Source organism: Bison bison, unplaced genomic scaffold (assembly GCF_000754665.1).
Source record: "Bison bison bison isolate TAMUID 2011002044 unplaced genomic scaffold, Bison_UMD1.0 scf7180017864461, whole genome shotgun sequence".
Classification (NCBI taxonomy): Eukaryota; Metazoa; Chordata; class Mammalia; order Artiodactyla; family Bovidae; genus Bison; species Bison bison.
In genome coordinates, this window is record NW_011495023.1 from 12,545,735 (window position 1) to 12,560,775 (window position 15,041).

Here is a 15,041-nt window from a genome sequence, read left to right on the forward strand (position 1 = left end):
TTCATTCTGTCTGCCCTCTGATGGATAAGGATCAGAGGCTTATGGAAGCTTCCTGATGGGAGAGACTGACTGAGGGGAAAACTGGGTCTTGTTCTGATGGGCGGGGCCATGTTCAGTAAATCTTTAATCCAATTTTCTGTTGATGAGCAGGGCTTTGTTTCTTCCCTGTTGCTTGACCTGAGGCCAAACCATGGTGGAGATAATGAAGATAATGGCAACCTCCTTCAAAAGGTCCCCTGTAGGTACTGCTGCAGTCAGTGCCTCAGACCCTGAAGCAGGCCACTGCCGACCCACGCCTCTGCCAGAGACTCCTGGATACTCAGGGGCACATCTGGGTCAGTTTCTTGTGGGGTATTAAACAAGTTACATAATATAAACAAACATATATAAATAGTGTCAGACACAAACAAAGCAGGACATTCAAAGAGAGTTAGAAACCATCTGCATAACCAATTCCTCCAGGAAGCTAAGGACTGAAATGGGGTCTAAGAACAGGAGATGCTGAGAACAGGAAATGCTACTGCTGCTGCTAAGTCGCTTCAGTCATGTCCGACTCTGTGCGTCCACATAGACGGCCTCCCACCAGGCTCCCCCGTCCCTGGGATTCTCCAGGGAAGAACACTGGAGCGGGTTGCCATTTCCTTCTCCAGAACAGGAGATGTGAGCATCTTAATTACTTAGATGTTATCCATTAACATTTGAAGATACTATTTTATAATAAGCTACTGTGCTTGAAGATGTTAAAATTATCTCAGTGAAGAGTGAAGAGAGAGGAAATGGGGCAGGGGTGAAGGATGCCAAGGAGGATGTATTTTAAATCATTTTGTGGAAGACAAGTGGCCTTATCATTTCCCCAAAAAGAAGGAAGAAGTCTTGATGCCCCATAAATCCATCAATACTGGACCTCCTTTTAGTCTTCCTCTGTCTGAATAGAAGGCATGTTGGGTTGAAGAAAAAGTCCTTTCATAACGTCAGTGCCCCAGTGCCCTGGCTGAGAATAGAGGCAGACCGGCACCCAGGATGGATGAATTAGTATTTCCCTGCTTGATTACGGAGATACTCTGTCCCTGCCAGTACTGGAGAGTGTTCACTCTTCAATGAAGTCTTCTTTTGAGGACAACATCACATTAACAAGAATTCTTTTTTTTTTCATTCAAATGTGACATTTTCAAGGGCTTACACTCATTAATTTCTTTCCTTTGCAGAAGGACCCCAAAGCCAGATTTGGGTCTTAATCTGTACAGAATCAGCTCTGTGGAAGCTTGAGTTTCTGATTGAAGAGTGACTCACAAGGTGATTGAGTGGGGGTCTGCAGGGAGGCAGAATCTCAGACCCCACCCCAGGCAGACCCCGTGTTTTATTTATAGAGACCTCCAGGTGATTCCAACATACTCGGAGTTTGGGAAGCCCTGTCCTAGGCACCTCTGAAAGCTGGGGTCCTGAAAACTCCAGGCTGGGGGTTCTCAAGGGCATTGAGATGGCCTTTGGCAAATAATCGCATTTTACCACTTGCTATTGGCAACATCTGAAAAACCCCGTTTTGGCCAAGATCCTTATGCCTTTTGGCAATATACCAAAAAAGACTTTAAAACAGCATTTTAGACACATTCTCGTGACAAGGAGTCGATTTCGGATTTGGGTTGGGTTGTACTGCTAGTCAACCATATGTAAAAGTTAATGCACTGAAAGAGGCTAAATGAACGACAGGTTGCCGTGAGCTATAAAACCAGGAGAAACTGATGTTTTCTAGGAGTGATATTTTAAGTTAGGTCTGGCTTTTCTTATTTTATTTTTAATATTTTCTTGGCCACGTAGCTTGTGGGATCTTAGTTCCCCAACTAGCGATTGAACCCACATCCCCTGTATTGGAAGCATGGAGTCTTAACCACTGGACCACCAGGGAAGTCCCAGGTCTGGCATTTTAACTATAAAACTAAAAACAAAATCTGATCGGTTTTCACTGAAGTCACATAATTATTTCACTTTTTTTTTTAATTAGCCACTGTTATTTTCTCCTTACTATGAAAAATAAACCAAGTTGCTGATTAGAGCAGATTCCTTACCTTTATATCTTGTGGGTTGATATCAGGATTTGTTTGACATCGCAGAGGTCCCAGAGTTTGAATATGAAAAATGTAGAGGAGAAATTCGTCCCGGGCAGAGAAGGGCCAGCCCACCTCCAGGAGGGTGTCGCTGATGGTGCTTGGTCCAATATTGTGCAGCTACAAGCAGGGAACATGTCATGGAATGGGCAGCACGAGGCAGCAAGTTGAAATCAAACTCCATAAACTCAGAACCCATTCTAAAAAAGCATGGATTTGGTTTTAAGTCATCTGCACTAGGACTGTGACAATAGGCAGAGTCTCTTAAGCAAGAGGAATCCTGAAAGCAGGATGGGCTGATGCTTAGAGAAGACAATTCAATCTGTGACGCTCTCAGTGCAGAATTCCTTTGCAAAGGCCACCTTCACCGTGTCTGATAACTGTGCCGTTTACCTTACATTTATGTTAATCTAATCACAGCGAGAGAAACCTCACTTTAATTATCTGCTTTCTAAACTTGGTTATTCTTTCTTTACATTGAAATTGGCTTCTTTCCTGACTACTGACTTGTCGATTGTAACCATATGTGATGCACTTTCCCTCACCCCCTGGAAAAATGGCTATCCATCAAATACCAGAGATGGCCCAGGCTCACCACAGTTCACTTCAAGTGTGCATTTCAAAGCTGAGCTCCTTCTGTTTTAATCAGTGAATCTCAAGGAAAGAAAGGCCACGTTGCATAGAGAGATGAAGTCTTTGAACACAAGAATCCTGTACTTGCAGGATACAAAACAGCCTGGGAACACCACTAAGTGGATTTAAATTTACTGTGGTTTTGAAAATTCACTTCAAAGTTAGCTGGGACCTTTTGCCCTTTTCTTTTTTCACAGTTCTGACAATTATAATGATCCATAAAACAGTTTATAATTGGTTTTGCTTATTAGGTGGCTCATTTCATTCACATTATCAAAGCAACATGCCATCCATTGATAAAAGTATATTTTGAGACATGAAACTAGCCTGTAAGCAATGTTCAGTGATTGCTTTTGGCACTACTGGGTATTATCCTTAAATTTTGTGATCCATTGTTGCTCAGATTAGAAGCAGGGTTGCCCTGAGAATGATTGAGTTTGAACATTTTCAAACTTTAAAGTTTCACCATTCTAAGGAGAAACTAGCGCACACAAGGTTTAATAAATGACTTGACAGAATTTTTTTCCCAGTGAGGTTCTTGATCAGAATGGCCTTAGAACTGCCTTATCCTTTTGTTATCAAGAGAGCTTAAGCCAAAAGCCTTGATCCAGCTTTGGACAGGGTGTCTGATTCTGGACCACAGGCTGGGCAGATGGGAGGCTTTCATGTTGACACTACACAGGAGTTGATGCTTCTTTCTCATATATGTAAACATCTCATCAGCTCTGAATTGGCTTTAACTTATTCTTAGAGAATGCTACTCAAGTCCTTTGTAGCTTAAGATAAAAGATATAGTCAGAATTATTAGGTCAGCGGCATGCATGACACAAGAAAGAGACAGGGGAAAGAAGGAACCTCAAATAGAAAATGGCTCGGAACATTGTTTTGCTGGCCCCGTGAAGACGAACAGGAATAACTTCTCCACTGACAGCCTGTACTGGGTTGGCCAAATGTTCATTTGGGTTTTTCACACGAACGTTTTGGCCAGCCCAACACTTTATTAAGAAAAAAAAGAACTACTAAACTAACCACTTACTATATCTTGGTTTCTAACTGTAAAAAAAAATTTTTTAATGTTTTGGATAATATGTCAACAAAGCTCCTCTCTATGAACAATTTAACACTTGAAGTGGAAACAGATCAATAGGTCTTTATCACAAGCTGCTGGTTTGCTTCTGAAAAATAAATGGACTACTTCAAACCTCAGAATAACATACATATCTGATTGAGGTTAGTCAAATGAACAGTAAAATTATTCTTATCTGTCAAACATCCACCCATGCTATACACCCATTTGGGGAATATAAACTAGCAGATAATCCATACAGTTTTGTCTAGTACCTTCTGGTTGGTGACTTTTAATTGAAAAGGTGGGTGGGTTTTAAAAATAGCTGAAAATGTAGGAAGAGATGAAATAAAGTCTAGGGAGTTTGTCATTTCTAGACTTAGGCTGTCCAAACATTAAAAGAGAGGAAATAAAGAACTTGGGCTACCTGATGCAAAGAGCTGACTCATTGGAAAAGACTGGAATATTGGAAAGACTGAGGGCAGGAGGAGAAGGGGCCGGCCGACAGAGGATGAGATGATTGGATGGCATCGGCTCAATGGACATGAGTTTGAACAAACTCCAGGAGATAGTAAAGGACAGGGAAGCCTGGCGTGCTGCAGTCCATGGGGTCTCAAAGAGTTGAACACGACTGAGCGACTGAACAACAACAAAAAGAACATGAATAGGAACAAGATAAAATGCTTCTCACTGTATAATGGCTCTTGCCAGTAAAAAGCCAGCGGTTATTTAGTAGAACACCCTCCCACCGCCCACTGCAATATGAGAGCAAAATAGCACAAATCTAGGCTGAATCTTGGATTGGTATCTTTTAAAACACTGTGAAAAGTTTATTAGCAAAGAGCATAAGAAAAAACCCTGAATGCAGCTTCAACAGAGACAACAACTACCTCATAAACATGTTCCACCAATGGTCCAACTCCCTCCTCCTTGCGAGGCTCCTCTTCTGGTTCCCAGTTCTGAATGGGCAGGACGATCTGCGGAGGGTGGGACACTCTGAAACATGGAACTTGACGTCAGTCGCTGGTGCTGGCACATGTAAACAATGTCTCACTCGTATGGAGTACATTAACAGCAGCGGCACAGAGTGACTGCCAATTTATTTGAATAGACATCATCCACAAGGAAAAAGTATTGAAAGTTCAACAGAATCACTAAAGGAGTAGGTAAGGGTCTGAGTGAGAGTGTTAGTCACTCAGTTGTGTCCGACTCTGTGTGACCCCATGGACTGTAGCCCACCAAGCCCTCTGTCCATGGACTTCTCCAGGCAAGAATAACTGGAGTGGGTTGCCATTCCCTTCTCCAGGAGATCTTCCCAACCCAGGGATTAAACCCCGGTCTCCTGCATTGTTGGCAGATTCTCAACCATCTGAGCCACCAGGGAAGCCTTCAAGGGTCTGAAACATCTCTTAATTAACTGATCTGGAACTCAGATTGACTTATTTTATAACATCTCCTTTCAGGCACTAGGGGGCAAAGCAGAGAACATTCCTGAACTGAGATGGATAATATCACATATACATAAATACACATCTATCCATAGATCCTGTGTAAATATAAGTGTGTATACACGATCTATAATCCGTGCTTTAAGTCATATCAAGAAATGGGACATTTTTGTGGATAAAAAAATCTAGAATTCTGTGGGCTATGTGAAATGTCCAGTTGTAACAAAATACTGTTTCTACTTCAGAGTAGAAAAGTGGCCACTTCTATATTTCTCCTTCTTAGATTTCTTTAGCTTTCCATGAATGCAGCCATGCCTCTTATAAGGCCAGGCCCAGAGCCAACATAAAGCCTGATCAAGTTCTAGAGTTATTTGTTATTTTATATATTACTAAAGCATGAGACAGAGAGAGAAGGAGAGTTAAGTGGTGGAATCGTGTAAGTAGGTTATTAGCCAGGCTATTCTGTCCATGGGATTCTTCAGCCAAGAATACTAGAGAGGGTTGCCATGCCCTCCTCCAGGGGGTTTTCCTGACCCAGAGATTGAACCCACGTCTCTTATGTCTGCTACATCTGCATGTGGGTTCTTTACCACAAGTGCCACCTGAGAAGCCCTATTAATTGGATATACAGGTAGTTTTCCCTGCAGTTTACACCTAGAAAGTGAGCACTGTAGGAATGAAATACAGCACGTGGCGTTATTCCGTAGCAAAAGCTGACTGCAAACCAAATTGTTATTGTTTTATAATCTTAAAAATGATAATTCCCCCCAGACAATGCTTTCTAGCAGTTTTTAGGTAAAAGGTATCTTTCAAAGAATTCTTAGACCTTCAGCTAACTTCAGTAGAAAACATCTCTTTTGGCAATTAAAGTCTTAAATGCCCTTCTAAGAACACCCAGTAATTAGCACACCCTTTAGTAACTTCAAATGTTATCTTTTCTCTTCTTAGGGCAATATCTTTCTAAAGCAGAAAGCAAAATATATTGGGTTAAATTCTGACTGCAGGGCAAATAGTTTAAATTCTATTTGTCTCCATTTCTTTATCTGGAAAATTATGATAAAACTCTGGAATCTATAACACAAATGATTGGAAAATATGTCAACTGCTTGTTGGTCAAAGTCAATTATGCTGCATTGTCTTCTAGGGGTTGGTGGGACAAGCATATTTTTTAAGCTGACTACCCACAAAAATGTTTCTAAACTGTAAAGCCCTTTGCAGTCACCCTTCATATGCCATTATTAAATAAAAAGTGCAGAGCACAGCCTCCTGGGCTGATGCCTTAATAGTTTATACTTGTAGATCAATTTGTATTATGCCACACTCCCCTTTCTGATTGGATTTGATTAAACCAAGTGTCGATTGCATAAGAGACTCAGTGAGGAGAAGAGGAGAGAAGATGGCAGGATGCTTTCATCAGAGGACTGCCCAGAGAGCTTGGGCTCCCATTCCCAAGGGATCTTGACAACCTCACCACTCACATTTTCACTCAGCTCTCAGTTTAGCAACAGTTGATTCTAAAAGATCTACATCCATTGTGAGGCTCTAGGGAAACTTAATTTATTTTGGCATCAAGAAAAAAAATATGGAATAGAAGCTGAGCCCATTTTCTCTGAAAATTTTGTTTCTGTGTTCATCAATCCTATAGGACTGGTCATAAATTTCCTTGGACCAGAGAGTCATAAATATAGACCTTGGCAGGTACTGTGAAGACAATGTGCTCAAATCCCCTCAATGAAAGAAAAACTGATGTCCAGCAAAGTAGGGAGTTGGTTGCAGGTGAAGACGAGAGCTCAGATTCACTAAGCACTCTTCACTGTATTTCCAATATACTGTACGCTACAGGGGCCATTAAGTGGCAGTGGCTTTAGTAAATACAACTTAAAGAAACTTTCTGGTCCATTTGTGTAGCAAAATCAAATAGAAATCTATAAAGAAATATACAATCTATCACAGGGCACGGGAAAAATTAAAAACCTATGTCTCACAAAAATCAAGTTATCTACATTCTAAGACCCTTGCACATCTAGGGAAACCAAGGACAAAGAATAGCTCCCTAAAGGTCCCCAACTAAATATGTGAAACATTGTTTATTGTTTTCAAAGTTGTTAAGAAGGTAGCAAGTGAGGAAGAAAAAAAGAGAATATGAGCAATTACCTAGCCTAGGATATACAGCCAGTGCAGTGATCGAACAACCCATCCAGAATGGTCCTCACATTCTGAGAGTGTTATTCCACGGAGACCCCTTGGTAATAAGACTGTGGTACTCAGTGGTAACACTGGACATGAGGAGGGCTTGTAAGAGGAGGTAAGGAATCCCACCTTTGATAAGTTAAAGTCTGTATGTTATCAGGGAGTTCAGATCTGATGATTTGGTAGTAAGCCCTATTTTCATAATCCCATTTCCAACCCCCATTAGTCCCAAATAACAAAGATTATCCTTTATTGTATGGAGCAGCCTTATGCAGACCACAGTTATTCATGATTGCAGTCTCTCTTAACATAAACCCACTCAATCCTGATTAATATGTCAATGATACAATTTTGCTTTTAAGAATTTTAAAAAATTTAAGTATAATTGATTCACAATGTTGTGTCAGTTTCTGGTGTACAGGATAGTGATTCAGTTATACATATATGTGTGTATGTATATATATTTCCCCCTTCATGGATATCACAGCCTTGTCATAGCAAACGGGCTTGTGTAACTCAAAGAAGCTATGAGGCATGCTGTGCAGGGCCACCCAAGATGGATGGGTCATAGTGAAGAGTTCTGACAAAACGTGGTTCACTGGAGGAGGGAATGGCAAATCACTCCAATATTCTTGTTGGAGAACCCCATGGACAGGATGAAATGGCAAAAAGATATGACACTGAAAGATGAGTCCCCTAGATCAGAAGGTGTCCAGTATGCTACTGGGGAAGAGCAGAGGGCAATGACTAATAGCTCCAGAAAGAACCAAGAGACTGGGGCTAAAGCAGAAGTGCCTCTCAGTTGTGGATGTGTCTGGTGGTGAAAGTAAAGTGCAATGCTGTAAAGAACAATATTGCATAGGAATCTGGAATATTAGGTCCATGAATCAAAGTAAATTGGACATAGTCAAGCAGAAGGTTGAACACTGATATCTTATGAATCAGTGAACTAAAATGGACAGGAATGGGTGAATTTAATTCAGATGACTACTATATCTACTACTGTGGCAAAGAGAAGGGGAAAAAGTGGAAGCAGTGACAGATTTTATTTTCTTGTGCTCCAAAATCACTGTGGATGGTGACTGCAGCCATGAAATTAAAAGATGCTTGCTTTTTAATTGTGGTGCTGCAGAAGACTCTTCAGAATCCCTTGGACTACAAGATCAAACCAGTCAATCCTAAAGGAAATCAACCCTGAATATTCATTGGGAGGACTGATGCTAAAGCTGAAGCTCCAGTACTTTGGCCACATGATGTGAAGAGCTGACTCACTGGAAAAAACCCTGATGCTGGGAAAGTTTGAAGGAAAAAGAAGAAGGGAGTGGCAGAGGATGAGATGGTTAGATAGCATCACGGACTCAATGGACATGAATCTGAGCAAACTTCAGGAGATGTTGGAGGACAGAGGAGCCTGGCGAGCTACATACAGTTCGTAGGGTCACAAAGAGTCAGTAACTTAGCAACTGAACAATAGCAAATATATATTGCAATATATGTGTTTTTCATATTTTCCATCATAGCTTATTGCAAGATATTAAACATAATCTCCTGTGCTATACACTAGGACCTTGTTGTTTATCAAGGACATGATTTAACTACTCTTCGTGAGCTTAATACTGTGCATGTTGCTCTTATAGCCAAATTTACTTCTCTATAGTTGTATGCCAAATTAATCCTTTGTACCAACAAATGACATGTAAACCTGCTTAAAGACAATGTTGACATCTGGCTTTGAAACAAATGGGACAATTCTCAATACATTTTTTTTTCCATTTGAAGAAATAAATCCATTTGAGTTTATTCTTCAAATTATAAAAATGACAGTAAAATTTAAAAAAAGAATTTAATAATTAAAATACATTGGAATAAACACCATTGGCCAAAAATAAAACTAGATTTTCCTAAAGACTGAACATGGAAGATTTTCAACACATTAGCTGTTTGCTCCTTGAAAAATTAAACACTGGAACAAATATTATTGCCAAGTATTTGGAGGAAAGAGCTTTACTTAGAAAAATGGTTTCAAAAAACTTTAACACTATCTCAGAAAACAAACTGTGGTCAATTGTTGGATATTAATCTAGCAATGAAAATAACTGCATACACAGGAGAAACTGAATTTTAATTACCTGTTTTGATCATTGCTAAAGCAAATAGAAAGTTTAATTCCTTTGTAAATTAGAAACACTGGTATCATAAATGATGGCAGAAATATAATTAAAAATATTAATCTCTTTAAATGGATATGTGAGAATAAAAAAGTGAAGTCACTCAGTCATGTCTGACTCTTTGTGACTCCTTGGACAGTAGTCTACCAGGCTCCTCTGTCCATAGGATTTTCCAGGCAAGAGCAGTGGAGTGGGTTGCCATTTCCTTCTCCAGGGGGTCTTCCTGACCCAGGGATTGAACCTGGGTCTTCCATGTTGCAGGCAGACACTTTATCATCTGAGCTACCAGGGAGTTAAATTAAGCACTTAGCTTACTTGGACTAAAATACATTTTGGAATTAAGAAACAGTTTCAATTTATTTTTGGTTAGCAAAACAAAGATAAGCTAAGCTTAAAGAGATAAAATTTCATATACACTAGCTGTAAATTTTAAAAAGATATAAAAATAAGACAGTAAAAACAATGCTTGTGTTTTTTGTCTCTTTTTTTTATATAGTGTTTATCTCATCAGGAGATGGACAGCAGAATTAAATTAGACATGCACAAAAATGAAACATCTAGATTAGTTCCAAATATCTCTAAATCAAACAAGTCACTTCCCATGAGTCACCTCATGAGTTAAAAAAGAAATTACAAAGAAAACTGAGAAACATTTTGAGCTGATTTATAATGAACACCCAACATATCAAAATTTTGGTACGCTGCTAAAATAGTTTTAGAGGAAAATTTATAGCACTAAATGCTTATGTAAGAAAAACTTGAAGAAAGTCTTTAATTTTACGTAGAGGAACTAGAAAAAGAAGAGAAAATCCAACTTAAAATGAACAGAAGGAAAAAAAATAATGACAAAAGTAGAAACCAATGGAATAGAAAACAAAAACAAAAGCAAAATAAATGAATAAAAAGGAAAGAAAAATCAATGAAACAAAAAAAAACTAGTTCTTTGAAAAGATTGCCAAACACTAGTGAGATTGATAAGAGAAAAATATAGGGAATAGAGGTTACAAATTGCCAATATTAGAAATAATGAAGGGACACTATTAGAGGTCCTACATACACTTAAAGGACAATGAGAGAAAATTATGTCAAAATGTATAACAACTTAGATGACAAATTCCTTGAATTACTACCAAAATGTACTAAAGTAGAAATAGATAATATGAATAGTCTTATATCTAAGGATGAAATGGAATTGTTAAAAAAACCTTCCTACAAAAACAAATCCCCTCCTAAAAAATAAAACAAAACACCCAAGCCCAAAACTCCAGTCTCAGATGATTTCACTGGTGAATCTTACTATATATTTAAGTTAGAAATAATACCAAGTCTACACACAGTCTTTCAGAAAAAAGAAAAGATGGGTGAATACTTCCATCTCATTTTAAGGAGCTAGCATCCTCCTAACACCAAAATCAGAACAAAAATTGGGTGAAAAGAAAACAACAGATCAATATTTCCCATGAACATGTATGCAAAAGTCACTATCAAAATTTTAGCAAGTTAAATCCCACAGTGTATAAAAAAGATAATCATCATGCTTAAGTGTGCTTCTTGCTCAGAGTGCAGTTTTGGTTTAAAATTCAGAAACAAAAATTAACCAAGTCACCACTTTACTGGGCAAAAAGGGAGAAATCATTTAACTTATCCTGCTTCTGCAGACAAAAATAATAGAAGCCCTGTGTTTGGTAGTTCCCCAGACTTCCTCTTCATAGGCACAGAAAACACATTTGACAAAACTGAATACACATTCATGTCAGAAACTGTTAAGACAACTAGGAAGAAGGGAACATTCTCAACCTAATAAAGGCATCTATAAAAACTCTGCAGCTAACATCAGACCTAATGGTAAAAGACTGAATATTTTCTCCTTAAGATCAAATCAGGGTTTCTCAACAAGGCACAGTTTTACATTTTACTTTTACCTCTTCTACTCAGTTTTGCACTGGCAGTCTCTACTGGCAGTAAGAGAAGAAAAAGAAATAAAAGGCATAACTACATAGCAAACTAAAGAACCTCTTGAAGGTGAAAGAGGAGAGTGAAAAGGCTGGCTTAAAACTCAACATTCAAAAAATGAAGATCATGGCACCTGGTCCTATCACCTCATGACAAATAGATGGGGAAACAATGGAAAAACAATGGAAACAGTGTCAGACTTTATTTTCTCGGGCTCCAAAATCACTGTGGATGGTGACAGCAGCCAAGAAATTAAAAGATGCTTGCTCCTTGGAAGAAAAGCTATGATAAACCTAGACAGTGTATTAAAAAGCAAAGACAAGAGATATCAGTTTGCTGACAAAGGTCCATATAGTCAAAGCTATGGTTTTTCCAGTGGTCATGTATGGATGTGAGACTTGGACCATAAAGAAGGATGAGGGCCAAAGAATTGATGCTTTTGAACTGTGGTGTTAGAGAAGACTCTTGAGAGTCCCTTGGACTGTAAGGAGGTCAAACCAGTCAATCCTAAAGGAAATCATTCCTGAATATTCATTGAAGGGACTGATACTGAAGCTGAAGCTCCAATACTTTGGCCACCTGATGTGAAGAGCTGATTAATTGGAAAAGACCCTGATGCTGGGAAAGGAGTAGGAGGGAAAGGAGCCATCCTGATTGAAGGAAGGCGGAGAAGTGGATGACAGAGGATGAGATGGTTGGATGGCATTACCAACTCAATGGACATGACTTTGAGCAAGCTCTGGGAGATGGTGAAGGAAAGGGAAGCCTGGCATGCTGCCATCCGTGGGGTTGCAAAGAGTCAGACACAACTGAAAGACTGCACTGAACGGAACACAGCAAATGGTTTAACCTTGCCACAAAGAGGTCTGGTCTTTGCCCTCAACTTCTGAGAGATAAGCTCTCAAAATTTTATGCCTGAGAGAAGGAATATCTTTGCTTTTGGCAGGAGCATGGGGTGCGGGGAGGTCACACTGGATATTCTAAACACATAATTTTCAGAGTTGCTCACATCAGGAAGACCGGCTCGATCACATCACGATGGGAGGCTCAGTCATCCTGGAGACTGAGATCAATTAAGTGTGCATAACCAATTAATATAGTGTGTATAATCCACACTACACTACCATGTATAAAATAGAAAACTAAGGAGAATCTACTATGTAACACAGGGAACTCAATCTATTCAGTGCTCTGCTGCTGCTGCTGCTGCTGCTAAGTCACTTCAGTCGTGTCTGACTCTGTGCGACCCCATAGATGGCAGCCCATCAGGCTCCGCCATCCCTGGGATTCTCCAGGCAAGAACACTGGAGTGGATTGCCATTCCCTTCTCCAATGCATGGAAGTGAGAAGGGAAAGTGAAGTCACTCAGTCGTGTCTGACTCTTTGCGACCCCATGGACTGCAGCCTTCCAGGCTCCTCTGTCCATGGGATTTTCCAGGCAAGAGTATTGGAGTGGGGTGCCATTGCCTTCTCCAATTCAGTGATCTACGATGACCTAAATGGGAAGGAAATTCCAAAAGGAGGAAATAAATGTATATGTATGGCCGATTCACTTTGCTGGACAGCAGAAACTGACAAAACAGTGCAAAGCAATTATACTACAAATAAATAAATATAAATTTTACCAAAAAATTTAAGTGGTCAGTCAGTCAGTCAACCATGCCTATCTTATGGAGCACCGTCCTCCAAACAACCCACAACTGAACACTGAGGCCTGAGTGAGTTTCTCTGGTTACAGCGTACTGTTACATATCAATACCAGGAAAGTGACCCATCCTGCCTCTGCAGACGAGAATAATAGAAGCCCTGTGTTTGGTACTTCCCCAGACTTCAACTATGCACTTTTGGCCCCTGGCTGATTGTAATCTGTATCTTCTCCCTGTGATAAACTGTTCCCATGAGTATAATAGCTGTCAGAGTTTGGTGCGTTCTTCTAAATGAATTATTGAACCTGTGGGTGGATGGGAACCAACCAAATCTGCAGTTCATGTCAGAGGCAAGGGTGATCTCTGCTTTCTAATTTTGTATCTGGTTAAACTTTTGAACATACAGATTAGAAAGGAAGAAATAAAACTGTCTTTATTCACAAATCATATGACAATTCTGTATAAAATCCTAGGGAATCGTCAAACAAAACGCTTCTAAATGGTTTAGTGAGTGAGTTCACCAAGATCTCAGAATACACTACTGCATTTCAAGACATGTTGTCTATGTATACACATGGCTCCATGAGACAGAATAGGAGGTACAGACAGAGACTGTCAGATGGACAACAGATTGTATAACAAAGAAAGTGAAAGTCACTCAGTAACGTCTGACTCTGCGATCCTATGGACTGTAGCCAGCCAGGCTCCTCTGTCAATGGGATTCTCCAGGCCAGAATATTGGAGTGGGTAGCCGTTACCTTCTCCAGGGGATCTTCCCAACCCAGGGATCAAACCCAGATCTTCCACATTGCAGGCACATTCTTTACCGTCTGAGTCACCAGAGAAGTCCAAGAATACTGGAGTGGGTAGCCTAGTCCTTCTCCAGCGGATCTTCCTGACCAAGGAATTGAAACGGGGTCTCCTGCAATGCAGGCAGATTCTTTACCAGCTGAGCTACCAGGGAAGCTTTTGTTCAACAAAGGTGCCAAGTAATTCAATGGGGGAAAGGATAGTCTTGAACAAATGGCACAACAAGTGGATATTTGCATGCAAAAGTGAACCTTAGCCCTAACCTCACTCCAGATATAAAAAATAGCTTAGAAGGAATCATAGACCAAAATGTATAAAACTATGAAACTTATAGAAGAAAACACAGGAGAAAATCTTGTGACTTTGGATAAAGCAAAGATTTACATAGGACACAAAGACCAAAAACTGTAAAATGTTTAAAAGTTGGATTTCATCAGAATGTAAAATGTTTGCTCTTTGAACATCACTGTTAAGAAAGGGACAAGCCAGACCATGAACTGGGAGAGAATATTTGTAGGACACTGCTCTGATAAGTGATTTTGTATCCGTAATGTGTAAGGACCTTTTACAACTTTACAGTAGGAGAGAAAGCTCAGTAATAAATGGGTAAATGGGTGAAAATTGTAAAAGACACTTTACAAAAAAAGGGGGATATAGATGGCAAGTAACCAGTGAAAAGATGCTCAGTATCATTAGTCATAAGAAAATATTAATTAAAGCCTCAGTGAGATACTTGCATTGACACACCAAAATGGCTAAAAACAAATAAACCAATCTCAAGCACACTCTGGCAACCATACAGACCAGCTGGAACTTCTGTGCTTTGCTGGTGGAAATGCAAAATAGAAATGGTACAGCCACTTTGAAAAACAGTTCAGCAGTTTCTATAAAGTTAAACACATACTTGCCATATGAGTCAGTACCACCATTTGTGAAAACAAGTGCCCCAAGACCCATATGTGAATGCCTATAGCAGACTTAGTATTAATAGCCCCAAACAGGAAACAGCCCAAATGTTCACCAAC

The 15,041-nt window shown here is 39.7% G+C and overlaps 1 protein-coding gene across 1 annotated transcript in view; it reads right to left on the minus strand.

The window, feature by feature from the left end:
* The window catches only part of ITGA8 (integrin, alpha 8), a 188,659-nt gene that overhangs the window by 46,213 nt on the left and 127,405 nt on the right, over positions 1-15,041 (minus strand). Inside the window, exons 24-25 of the mRNA XM_010859968.1 lie at positions 4,692-4,797; positions 2,064-2,222 (exon numbers count right to left, since the gene is read on the minus strand). Coding sequence (XP_010858270.1) covers positions 2,064-2,222; positions 4,692-4,797 — 265 coding nt within the window. The remainder of the gene's footprint in view (positions 1-2,063; positions 2,223-4,691; positions 4,798-15,041) is intronic.